The 12,753-nt window shown below is 39.2% G+C and overlaps 1 protein-coding gene across 1 annotated transcript in view; it reads left to right on the top strand.

Annotated features, from left to right (window-relative positions):
* The first annotated feature begins 957 nt into the window (after nt 1-957).
* LOC130921123 (beta-1,3-N-acetylglucosaminyltransferase lunatic fringe-like) overlaps nt 958-12,753 on the top strand; it is a 43,636-nt gene continuing 31,840 nt past the window's right edge. The window contains exon 1 of the mRNA XM_057844790.1: nt 958-1,413. Within this exon, the coding sequence (XP_057700773.1) occupies nt 1,096-1,413 (318 nt within the window). The 5' untranslated portion in view covers nt 958-1,095. The remainder of the gene's footprint in view (nt 1,414-12,753) is intronic.

Raw genomic sequence — 12,753 nt, 5'->3', positions numbered from 1 at the left:
AGCTTGAGGGTTCTTCGCAGGATCTTAACTGTCCCTAGGATTGCGCTCTTCTGAACGGAGATATTGGACGCTGTTCCTGGTATCTGTTGGAGCCATGCACCCAGCTTGGAGGTTACTGCCCTTAGTGTACCGATCACTACTGACACCAATGTTGCCTTCACTCCCCACATTTTCTCCAACTCTTCCTTCAACCCTTGATATTTCTCCAGCTTTTCGTGTTCTTTTTTCCTGATGTTGCTGTCGCTCGGGATTGCTACATCTATCACTACTGCTGTCTTCTGATGTTTATCCACCACCGCTATGTTAGGCTGGTTGACCATCACCAACATTTAGGCAGAGGCTTCACTTACTTATTTTTCCACCTTCCGTCATTGTTTGGATGCTATCCTCATTAGAATATGAAAACCTAAAAATGTTGGGGTTTTAGTTAGAGCAGACACTTTTTTTTTTTCCATCTGTGTAATTTAGACAAAGATCAGATCATATGTGATGGAGATTTTACACACAAATGTGAGAAATTCCAAAAGGTTCAGATACTTTTTCATACCACTGTATATTTATACGAGTATATAACTGGAGTTGAAAGTGCATAAGGTGGAGAAAAGCTGTTGACCAGGGTTTCTGTGGATTTTTTGTTTTGCATCTTTTTGTTCTTTTTTGTATTTTATATTTATATCTTTGTACAAATCTTTGTATTTTCATCATTTTTTAAATCAATTGATTCTTTTGATTTCATGCATGGCTTTTTTGTTGACATTTAATTTTTTTGGGACGGTATTTGTTAAAAAATAAAATAATTTAAATAATAATATATATATATATATATATATATATATTTTTTTTTTTTTTTTTTTTTTTAACGTTTTACTGTATTAGCCCTGCCTCTAAAGGCGCTCAATGTTTTCATTGGTTGATTATCAGTCTTGAACCGCCCATTGGTAACACTCCATCGTTTAAGTACTGTGGTGTGATCCAGCGGCTCCAGCCATCGTAAACAGCCACTACAGTGCGTCCAGAGTTCTTGAGCTAAACAAAACTAATGTAATTGGTGCGTCCTTTGGTTAATGAAGTGGTGAACTCCTTCACACACTTAACATGCGCAGGTCCATAGGGGACCGACACTGTCCCGTCGTCGTCCTCTGCCTGCTCGTCGCCTGTTTATTTGTCGTCAAACAAGTAGAAGGGGAAGCGGAGGGAGCTCCGGCGAGTCGCGCAGTATTCACGGAGTATTTCAGGCAACTTACCCGGCAAAGAAGCGCCCTAAATCGGCCCGCGCGAAGCAGGGCCCAGCCGGAGGCTGTGGAGCTTCTGACCAAGAACGACGTGTTCATCGCGGTGAAGACCACCAGCAAATACCACAGGAGCAGACTGGAGCTACTTTTGGACACATGGATCTCCAACAATATGCAACATGTGAGTCCCTTTTTTCCTTTATTTAATTTTGAATGACATTTTACATCGATTAAAATGAAGCTAACTTTTTTCCCTCCAATTTTGAATGACAATTTGCATACATTAAAATGAAGCCCAAGGATGAGATTTAGTCATCTTAAAGTACAGTACAGCTAGAAAGTATCAGTTTTTGTTGTTGTTGTTGTTGTTGTTTTTTTTTTTTTTTGTAGGGGGGCATTCAATGAAAAGTTGTAACATGCTCAAAAATCGGTGTACACTACTGTACAGGCAATTAGTGGTACATTAGAAACTCCTAAATGTGGTTGGCAAATATTTCATTGAATATTTTTTGTTACCCTCCTTTATTTATTATTATTACAATCAATCGTTGGGAACGTCAGATAGGATGCTTCTCCTAAAGTTCTAATAACTATTCATTCTTGGTTGTGGGCATTTATAAGAACTAAAGGTTTAACACTGCAGACAGTGACCTCTCCAAAGAAGGCCAACCGTCAATTAAGATCTTTTTTTTTTTTTTTTTTCCTTTAGTTTTTAATGTTAGGGGCGTATTCAGTAATTAGCTCAAAAAAATATTTACACTTTTGTTCCTTCTGTACAAGAACATTGGAGAAACTTGCTTATGTTGATGACTGTGGTTCACACTGTATTTCTGGAACGTTCAGTTTTTAGGTCTTAAAGTCCAGTATTTTCAGGACAGTATTACATCTGTTAATGTTCTTTGAAAAACTCAAAAGTAACACTGAATAGCAGGGTCTTCCCATCTCAGAACTTCGACCTGAAAGGTTCTAATCAGATCCCTTCAGCACTGCATTTTCCTGGAGCTAGTGAATGCCCCAGCCCTCATTGGTAGAGTATTCTTTTGTTCCAAATAAATAGAATAAGGCCGAAATTTAGACTGTAATTACTGTGGTCCAAATACGAAACCTATTTCCCAATATTTGGTAGAACTCTCTTTGGACGTGTTGGTCCTGAAACTGAATAGTTCAGTGCTGCAAGCTCAGTCAGGCATTTACAGGAACTACTGTAAGTTATCAGGTTTTCAAGTCAAACATGTTCAGGACTCCAATTCCCAAAGGTTGCTGGACCTCTAAAGAGTTTTCTCCCCAATAATTTTCTTTTTCAATGTCTAGACACAATTTATTCTTGCTGTTCTTAGTTTTGAGGTATGGTTAGCTGTTATTACCAGTATTTTTAGTTCATGATCATGCAGTTTCTGTAACTTCTGTGCATTTATGTTAAGGACTAGAGAGCTCATGGAAAGGTCCTTGAGGTTGACATTTCAGCACGTTTATCGGGCTTTATAGGGTAAAAGAAAAAAAAAAACGCTGTTAAGTGAATTGTTATTTATGAGCCCGGTCAGATCACACCGCTGGATTTCCTGAGTAGTTAAGTCAGTCAGAGTCCTTTGAAGATACTGGCCATTCTCTGTTTCGTAACAACGGGTGGTCTTTGGCCTTTTGTAATGCAGAAGAAGCGACGACTGGCCATGAAATGTTGTCAAATTCCAACCACCTGAAAACATCCAATGCCAAGGCTAGGTCCTACTCATAGCTTTAGGTAACGAAAAAAGACAACTGCTTGTAATGTATTATAGCGTCAAAGATTTTATAGCTATAATTGATCTTGCTTGCCTTTGGGGAGAAAATACATGGAAATTGCTTTTAGCCATGCTGAAAAACTTAATCATTAATGGTTTTATGAAAAAAATGATTTTATTGAATCTTGTGACTGTAAAGTAAATGACATTTTCTTATTTCAGAACATGTTCTAATAGATTTCCTCATGTAGCTGTATTCGGTTTTCACTGGCTCTTTCTCAGTATCTTGTGTTTGTGAACTATATTCTTTATACTTATGAAAAAACATCATTAATTGCTTCTTTTTTTGTTTAAGGGCTATACTTGGGTGTGTGGAGGGTGTGTATGTGTGTGTAATGTGTATACAGTCAGCTGGTTGTGTGCCCAACTGTGTGAGAACTTCTCACGTCACGCACTACCTCTTTCTCACACGTACCTACTGGCTTAAAGAATGCTGACTCGTGGAAATAATTCAGCAACACATACTGTATATGGACGCACACCCTTGGAAACAGCTGATTTCTCGTGGGAAATTCCAACTGTTGCTAATCACACACAGACCCTTTCCATAACATAAATGGTCGTGTTCATGTTGTCTTAATGTTGAATGCTATCCCCCAGCATGCACCTGGATATCGTTGCCTGACAAGAGATGATTACATAGTAGTCATAAGTAGAATGGAAATGATATGACTGATACTAAAGTGGTACCTCTACTTATAAAATTAATTGGTTCTGGAAGTTGTTTCTTAACTTGAAAATTCAATAAGTAGAGACGCGTTTTCTATGTAAATGCCCTAATCCGTTCCAACCCCCACCCCCCAAATTCAGACATATTTTACAATGCATAAAAATGCATCAAACCATGTACCAAATACATGTTACAATTAAATTGTTGTGCAAAAAACATTACATCAGAGTTGTGCATAATGTAAAAAAACAAGAATAAAGAATAAAAGTGAAAACACTCATGTAAAGCTGTTGGCACACGAGGGGATAATGAAGGGGACGCTGGGATACACACAGACAGTAGAGGTCCTTTTTAGCCAATTGGATGCCAGGAATGCTAGATAATAGCCAATGGCAGAGCAGCTATAAATATGTTACGTTCAGTAAACCCTGGTAACTGTGAGTACCAGCCATACTGTATTTTTGCCTTCTGTATCCTGAAATTTCTTCCTTAACAAGAGGCAATATTTTCCCATTGAGGCGTGTCTTAACCTGAAAATTCTGGATGTACAGATGATCTTAATGAGAGGTACCACTGTACTTGAACTGAGCGACAAAGATGATTCAAATTCTTCATGTTACATGCAACATTTTGTCGTCAAACCACCAAATAATGCAAGTTAATAAACGTAGCAGTATGGCGTATGGCATTGCCAAACATGAATACTCCCAAACGCCCATGTCAACAACTCAGTGAAAGTGAATAGTATAGCAGAGTGGATTACAGTACAATACAATACAGTGCAGTGGTTCCCTGTGCTACGTGTCTAGTGTGAATGAAGCTTAACACATATACGCTGAAAAAGAAAGGTTCTTTGGATCTACATGTTATTGTGTACATCGGTTCAACATGAAATAATATTAATAATAATAATTGATATTAGAACATTATATTTATTCTATTTACTTGCATTTCCTTAAAATGACATCATCAAAATACGTTCTCTCAATATATTTTTTTTGAGTCAGTACAGCGTAAGTAAATTGTAATAATCTGACATATTTTAATCACCTGTATTAGGGCAGGGCGGTAAACCGAAAATTTACCGTCACCGAAATTCTTAACGATGACCGACGTAATTTTGACCATGTCGGTAAATTCGGTAAATTAATAAAACAAGAAAATATAGTCTTTTCATCCCACTTTGATTCTGTGTTGTTCGTCTATGTTCATTCCCCTTTAAGAAAGCAGTCAATGGGCTTACGTCGGGAGTCACGTGATCATCAAGAAGCCAATCAAACAAAAGCCCGGTAAGCTAACGCTAGCAGCTAACGCTACAAGCAAAACGTGATGGAGTGTGGCTTAAGGGAGGTTCACCAAACTTTCAGCCGACATTTAGTAGACTCTTGGTGGCATCCAGACGGGCTTTCACCCGCTGTCCTCCCTTGTTCTCACGATTTCCGGAGATGGTGCTTTCAGTGCTTTCTACTGGTAGCCAGGCTAACGCTAGCTAGCGGCTAACGCTACAAATGAACGTGATGGAGTCGTATAGCGGCTCTAACCTTGTCGAAACGGCTGAACTTAATGAGTGGATTGGGCACGGACTGCATCTAACAATTACTATGTGGCGTTATTTTGTATCTGTCTGTGTGTGATTCCTCTGATAGCTTTTGTGATGGTAATGCATTCAGCATAAAGTACAATCCAACGGCGAAACTTATAATGACCGAGAAATGGCCCCAGCTATTTTTCTGTATGTGCTTATTTCTGTGTCATTATTGCTATCATAAAATCTTAAGCGTTTCAATTGAAGAAGATCAATATAGCTTTAATGTGTGTGTCTCTCTATTTGTTTGGGGGTTCATTTGTGCGTGCATTTATTAAAAAATGCACTGGGGGGGACCCTGAAACCATAATGTAAACACTTGTATTTAATAATTTGTCACAGCAGCCATTAACAATAAGTTGTCTTTTTGAAGTGTACTGTTCAAGCTGCAAGTCATTTGTGTTACAATGACATGTTTGCACAGGCATATTGATTTTGATAATGTACATTGTTCAAGTCATACACGCTGTTATAAATGTTCATACTTGAATTCTTATTGCTTACAATACATTTTTATAAACTTAATGTTTAGACTGCATGTACAATTGTTAAATACAGTATATGAAATTGAATGCTGGTAAATAAATCAAGAAACAGTTCATCTGTATTTCATGCATTGATTCAGATTTTCAAATTATATAACAGTACGCTTGGGCGAATTTATCGTCATTTATCGTTATCGAGATAAATCTGCTCAATTTATCGTGATACATGTTTAAGGCCATATCGCCCAGCCCTAACCTGTATTGCGATTATCCACCCTCAAGGCACTCATTGTGCTTCGACCCTGTATCCTCACTTACCTATTGATGACGCAGAATCAAGAGCAATGCAGGCTTCGGTATCTTGCTCAAGGATACATAGACAAGGTTAGAATTTAACTAGAAAACTCTGGGGAGGGGAACAACTACTCTACCACTGAGCCACATTAGTTCCGGAGGTCTTTGTGCGGCAACATTATTTTGTTGATGTTTTTGTCTGCTTTCTTAGATCATGACCGCCACCTTCTGATCAGTAGTATGAATGAACGTGGAACCAAGTACAGTGGTACCTCGAAATACGATCGCTTCGACACACGATCTTTTCGACATCCAACGTAAAATTTGACTCCCCGTTTGTTTCCACGTCCGACAACATGCTCAAAATACGACGATTTATGACAGCGCCGCAGTTTCTTTGATTTGCCGGAAGACGGACGCACGGCCGATTTTCTTGTGAAAGAAAACACGGGTTCTAAGGTTAGTGCTAGTGTTGCACCGATACCATTTTTTGGCCCCGATACCGATACCTGGCTGTGCAGTATCGGCCGATACCACCCCGTTTGTATGTATATATATATATATATATATATATATATATATATATATCCCCCAAAGAGCTACATAATTGGATGTGAAATCATTGCTATCAAGGCTTTGTCAGGCTGTTGCTTACCTTGGCAAAATAGGAAAAAGACTAGTACAAAGTATAATACTAGCCCAACAGCAAGAAAGTAAAAATAAATTCATAATAATAAACTCTGAATGAACTGAGTAAACTTTTTTAAACCTCTCATCCACCGCAGTTAACGACAGCAACAAAACATTCAAAGAGAAAGTAAAATCTCTAACGCACTCTCTATCTCACTGTCACGTCAGCCACGCGGTGCGTGCAGGTACAGCACGCAAAAAATGTCTGCCACATGAGAACCCGATTCGTGACATTATTACAGGATTTATTATTATTATAATATTATTCCGATTTTTATTTATAATTTCGTTGTTTTGCTATGTGTAATTGCCATTTGTAATAGTACAAGCAGTATTTATTAAGGATTTAGTGTAGGTTTTTGGGCTGTGGAACGAATTAATGGAATTATGATGTATTCTTATAGGAAAAAACATGCTCGACATATGACCATTTCGGCTTACAAACAAGGTCCTGGAACGAATTAACTTCGTATGTAGAGGTACCACTATACAGTACATTTTAATTGCGTTTGTTTTAGCGATTAAATCACATCCAAACAAGGCATTAAAAATTCACCATTCTTTGAGTTCATCTTGAATCTACATGTTTTCAAGCAAAACATAAATTTATAATGTTTGTATTTAAAAGATGAGTGTGTATGAAGACCCCCCAATCTCCATTATTTCAGTGTAAAAAGATATCACAAAATTGCCTTGAGGCATGTATTATTTATATTTTGCAAAAAATGAATAACATTACCGCAGCTTTGTGAGTTAGTGGCGAATCTATTCTTCGAGTGACTCCTTGTTTGTACTATACTGACCCAAGCTGGCCTTCTTATTTGGGCAGAATGCTGTTTTTTATTGGTTGCGATTTTCATGCATTTGTCTCGTATTGATTGCAGCTGTATAGCTCCTATTGACCTATTGAATTACACAGTGTAGGTGTTCCTTAATACCATACTGTAGACATTGGGTAATTTATTAGTGTCTTGTGATGATTTAAGTCTGTAATGCTGTGTTTTTACAAACGTCATATGACTGCTAGTACTCAAGAACATCACATTACTCCAGGAATGTTCGTAAAACACATGCACAAGCGCAAAGCTTTTAGGCTAAAAGTGAAGGTTTGGTCCACTTAATATATGAAAGGTCAGAGGTGTCTTCATGGCTTTCTGCATCCACGCTGACCCGCTAAATCCCATCAGTCATCAAATAAGTGCATGTGCCAACACACAGCTCACACATACAAATATGCACGCAAGAAAACACCCAAAAAATATAGACCCATGAATAAAATAACACACACAATTACAAAAACACACATACAACTCATATCGACATATTCACAAAAATATACCTATAAAGCAAACGCACGCAAATTCACACCAACACGTACACATTAAAGGGGAAGTTCAGAATTTTAATATCAGGCTTAATCTTCGAGTTAGCAAGTGTTTAATTAGTCGGTGGAGTTGATTTCAACAAATTCTGTGTAGTTTGTTAGTTATTTGTTAGAGTCAGGGCTCCGGAGTGGCTAAGCTAGCGCGAGTCAGTCAGACTGACTTAGCATGCCAATAAAAAACAACATATGCACACATACGTCAATCAATAATGTTGGCAATGTTTTCAGGATAATATTAATGTCATGTCAATAAATTCAGTACAAACAGCCTGTCGCGATATGCAATTTTTCCATTTATTGCACGGTAAATGAAAATGAAGGCGGTAATTTTCCCGCTGCCATTTATCGCCTCACGCGCGTGCGTACGTGTGTGCGTGCAACAGAGGTGCAGCGGACGTGCTGGTTAAAACTAGTGATGCACGATAATACATTTTTCAACCGATAACGATAACCGATAATTTCCTCCTCATTCCAACCGATAACCGATAATGTCAAGCTGATAATTCTATTAAAAGATTTATGTAAAACTTTAAAGTATACACAAAAGAAAATATTACTGTGCAAAAATATAATTTATTGCTCTTTTTTTCAACATAAAATATGAACAAGTATTCAATTCCAACATCTAAATAATGACAGATTGTCTGACATTGTGTAATGGTAAACTTTTGGCAACAATTACTTACAGAGTAAATACCTAAGTTGCACACCTCCTTAAAACTAGTCAGTTTTAAGTGTAAATCTATTGGAAATAAGTGAAATTATCTGCCAGCGCTTCAAGTGTATTTCTCTCAGATTTCTTGGAAGAAAAATAGCTAGCTGAAAATAATCTTAACAGCCTTATTTTAAGCAATACATTATTATACTTAATCCTAAAAAAACTTGGAAGAAGAAAAGATTTTGAATAATATTTGTGGCTACAGAATGTTATTGTTATTTCATTACAACAGGAATGTGCATATTTAAATTGATAAGTGTTAATAAGTGCCAATAAGTTTTGATTATCTACTGTGACTGTAATTGAGCAGACAAATAAATTAATTTGAAAAGTGATTGCTGATGTTATATGCTTTATTGCGCACTGTGAAAATGATTAACTCGAAGAGCGAGATGTCATGTACCCATTCTGCAGCGCTTTGTTTACATTTGCGGCACTCACGACATGTGCTTTACAGCAGCTAAACTGATACACGGCAGTACTATTTGGATGGAGTTGGAGCTCGCAACTCCGTGCGTGTTGTTTTGTGCCTGAGTTTTGTTAAGCCGAAAATAAAGGCAGCGTTACAAAGTCATCTGACCGCTCGTCATTTTACATACTGAAAGCATTATTGACTGGCTGACTTCATTTTCTCCATGTTTAAATTATCATCTAACCACTGTGCAGTCATGATAAGCTTACTTACTGGACATCACTTTTCCAAATATCCGTGGTGAAAATGTGATTGGCATGTTTTTCATGAAGAATGGTGGTCGTAGGGCTTTGGCTCTCGGGTCATTTCGGTAAAAAAAAAAAAAAATCGTGTCTCGTCTCGGCGGCTACGTTCGTACTGGATAATCCGCCCGCACCGGCCTGTTCGCCGCGGCGTAATCGGGGCCTGGCTCTGCTCGCACGCCGTGGGGGAACGCTCGAGAAACCGGGGTGTTCGCCGGAGGTCCTGAAGCCGGGGAACCGGGCTCTGCCCGCCCCGCCAACGGCGAGGCGGCGGCGGCCTGCCGGACCGGCCAGAGCGGCGGGCTCCGTCGGAGGACGGCTACTTGCAGACTATCGGTCTCCTGTCGTGCCGGTGTTTAGCCTTAGATGCGAGTTTACAACCCACCTTGGGCTGCTTTCCCAAACAACTCGACTCTGTATTGTCACAAGCCCCGTAGTTTAGCTTGTTTTTACAATCGCTTTAGCATTCCCGCTAGCAGCAGCCTCGTATTTTTTCCAAAAATCTTTGTGATGCAGTTTTAATTGAATGCTGGGTTAGTGATTTTGAATGAGGACGCTTGCTTTATGCCTCGTGGAACTTCTGCGGTACGTTTCGCAGATGGCGAGAGCGTCGTTTTTTCTAGTAACAGCCGCCATAATGTTCAACTATTTCTTGTCGTGTAACTCCGCCTCCTTAACCCCTCCTCCCTCGGGCTTTCAGAGAGGGGAGGGGTTAAGGAGGCGGCGTGCTGAATTCTTCGGTTGTGCACATTTGGAGGCTAAATCAAGTATATAATTATCGGATTGCATTATCGGTTCAATTTTTTTATTATCTGGATTATCTGTGTGACGTCATAATTGCCATTATCGGCCGATAATTATCGGCGACCGATATTATCGTGTATCTCTAGTTAAAACTTCGGCTTTCTAGTTACCAACAGCGCAATATGCTGTGACGAGGATTCACTCTGTTTTATTGACTTTTGGATATGTTCGTTTGATACATTTGAGTTTGCGTGACCATCATTCAATGGGGAAGGCGGGGCCGAGTCCACTGTCGGCGTACAACAATGAGCGAGCATAGTGAGGAAGATGAAAATGGACGGAAAATGCTGATTTCCAAGCCAAACACCACAGCCCCGGTGTGGGAATATTTTGATTTTAAACCAAATGAAAATGGCGAGGCAAACAAAAAAGGTTGAACCAGTCTGCAAAATGTGTTTGGAGGTTGTTTCAACAAAGAGGGCCAAATCTCCATGCTCATTTGAAACACCCTCTTTAGTTTTCACTGCTTGTTGAGAAAACTGCATCGCAACAAGCGGAGCCTTCCTTGTCACGTCAATCGACAATTATAGAGGTAATCGCTTGATTTGAGAAATACAAACGAGATCCAGCAAAATGGCGTTCCCTCACGGAAAGTGTAGTCCGCTACATTGCTGAAAATAATTAGACCGTTTTACCTCTGTTTAATGTTGTTTGACACTTAGGCTAAGTTCATACTGCAGCTCTTAATGCACGAATCCGATTTTTTCGTGTTTTCCCGACTCAAGTGAAGCATTAACTTGACGGTCCGAACGTGACAAGTCGCATAGAAGTGCACCATTTCAAATCCGATCTGGGTCACTTTCGTATATGGTCTAAATCCGATCTGGGCCACATTTTTCCAGAATGTGGCTGGCGGTCTGAACTTTCAAGTCTCCCGAATCGGAATTCATGCAGCAATGACGTCAGCAAAGCAAAAGCGGCAGGCAGGACGAGAGCGATGTAGCTATGCATTAGCTTCTAGCTTGAACTCTGCTTTTATGCAGACGCGGGCTTGACCACAGTCATAAAAATAAATAAATAAATGAAGAAAAGGATAAGCCTGACAATTTTTAATTTTCATTCTATGCGCCAAATGAGATATATTTCAGTATTGCTTAGATGGCCGAGACGGGGCAATTTGACACACCCACGTCATGTCACGCACACACGTCAAGGCTCATGTGCGTGTGTGTATGCGTTCTATCAGTCCATATAAACTTTGATTAAAAGACTAAACGGGGATTATTGATGTCTCTTATTTGTGTCATTTTTTTGTAAATCAAAATATGATCACCCAGGAATGACGTACAGCTAGCATGTGTAATTTGTTTTGATGCTACTTTGCTGAGCGCATCTCGGACTGCGAATTAGTGCGTTTGCGTGATACTTGAACGGGCTCCATGGACAAAGGCAGTCTGAACGGGCACGCCAAAAAACCAGACATGACATTCATTCGTTTTCCATGCCGCTTTTCCTCACGAGGGTCGCTGAGGTGCTGGAGCCTATCCCAGCTACCAATCGGATTTGTGCATTAAGACCTGCAGTACGAAGTGAAGCCAAATTTTTGTTACTGCTACTTAATTAATTTATTTTTCTCTGTTGTTGTTGAAGTACAATTGTTTGTGTTACTACAACTTTATACTTCTGTGCCTAAATGCTTAAGTTATTGAAGTGCTATTTTATTTTTTCTTCAAAAAGACATTTTATCTATTCTGTTTCTGTGCGGTATTGATATTGTAGTCTTTTACTGAAAAGAGGCATGGGCTATTGTTTTTCGTTGTGATTTCTTAAAAAGTATTTTTGAAATTTTTTTTGGGGGGGGGGGGCGCAATAATATCACATATCGCAATAATTAATGAGAGAATTTATCCCCCATTAAAATTTGTTATCGCGACATACGAGCAACATTTGTAATCCAGCTGAGGAGCAGGGCGGAATGATATCACATCAGTTTTTTTCACCACTAATTTTTTTATGTCGTTGTTTCTCGTTCTTCAAAGGGATTTGTGGAAACTTTGCTTAGTCCATTTCTCCTGTTTCCACAGCCTCTAAATGCACATTTCGCCATGTTGTCGGCCGTCAGTTAACTCAGCATACTGATGCTGCATTCGAGGAAGGTGGCAATTCAGAGTTTCCAACCTTCGATCTGGAAAAATATCATTGGAACACCTCCAGTATTTGATCACTTACGAGAAAGCAGGTTTGCTGAAGGTCAAAATGTCTTTTGATGGCCAAAATAAAAAAAACAACTTGTCGCTTGGAACGCTTTGAGGTCGCAACTGGTACCATCCAAGCGGGATAAATCCGACTTCCCACCTTTCTCAAATGCAGCATGAGCACAAGTGGCCGAAGCACTGCTCTCTATTGTGGTTGTATTACGCATCTAAAAAAATAGTCCTGCAGAATGAAGTTTTGTGTGA

Source organism: Corythoichthys intestinalis, chromosome 8, assembly GCF_030265065.1.
Source record: "Corythoichthys intestinalis isolate RoL2023-P3 chromosome 8, ASM3026506v1, whole genome shotgun sequence".
Taxonomy (NCBI): Eukaryota; Metazoa; Chordata; class Actinopteri; order Syngnathiformes; family Syngnathidae; genus Corythoichthys; species Corythoichthys intestinalis.
Note: the sequence above shows the minus strand (reverse complement) of the source record. Positions and strands in the feature narration are given on the sequence as shown.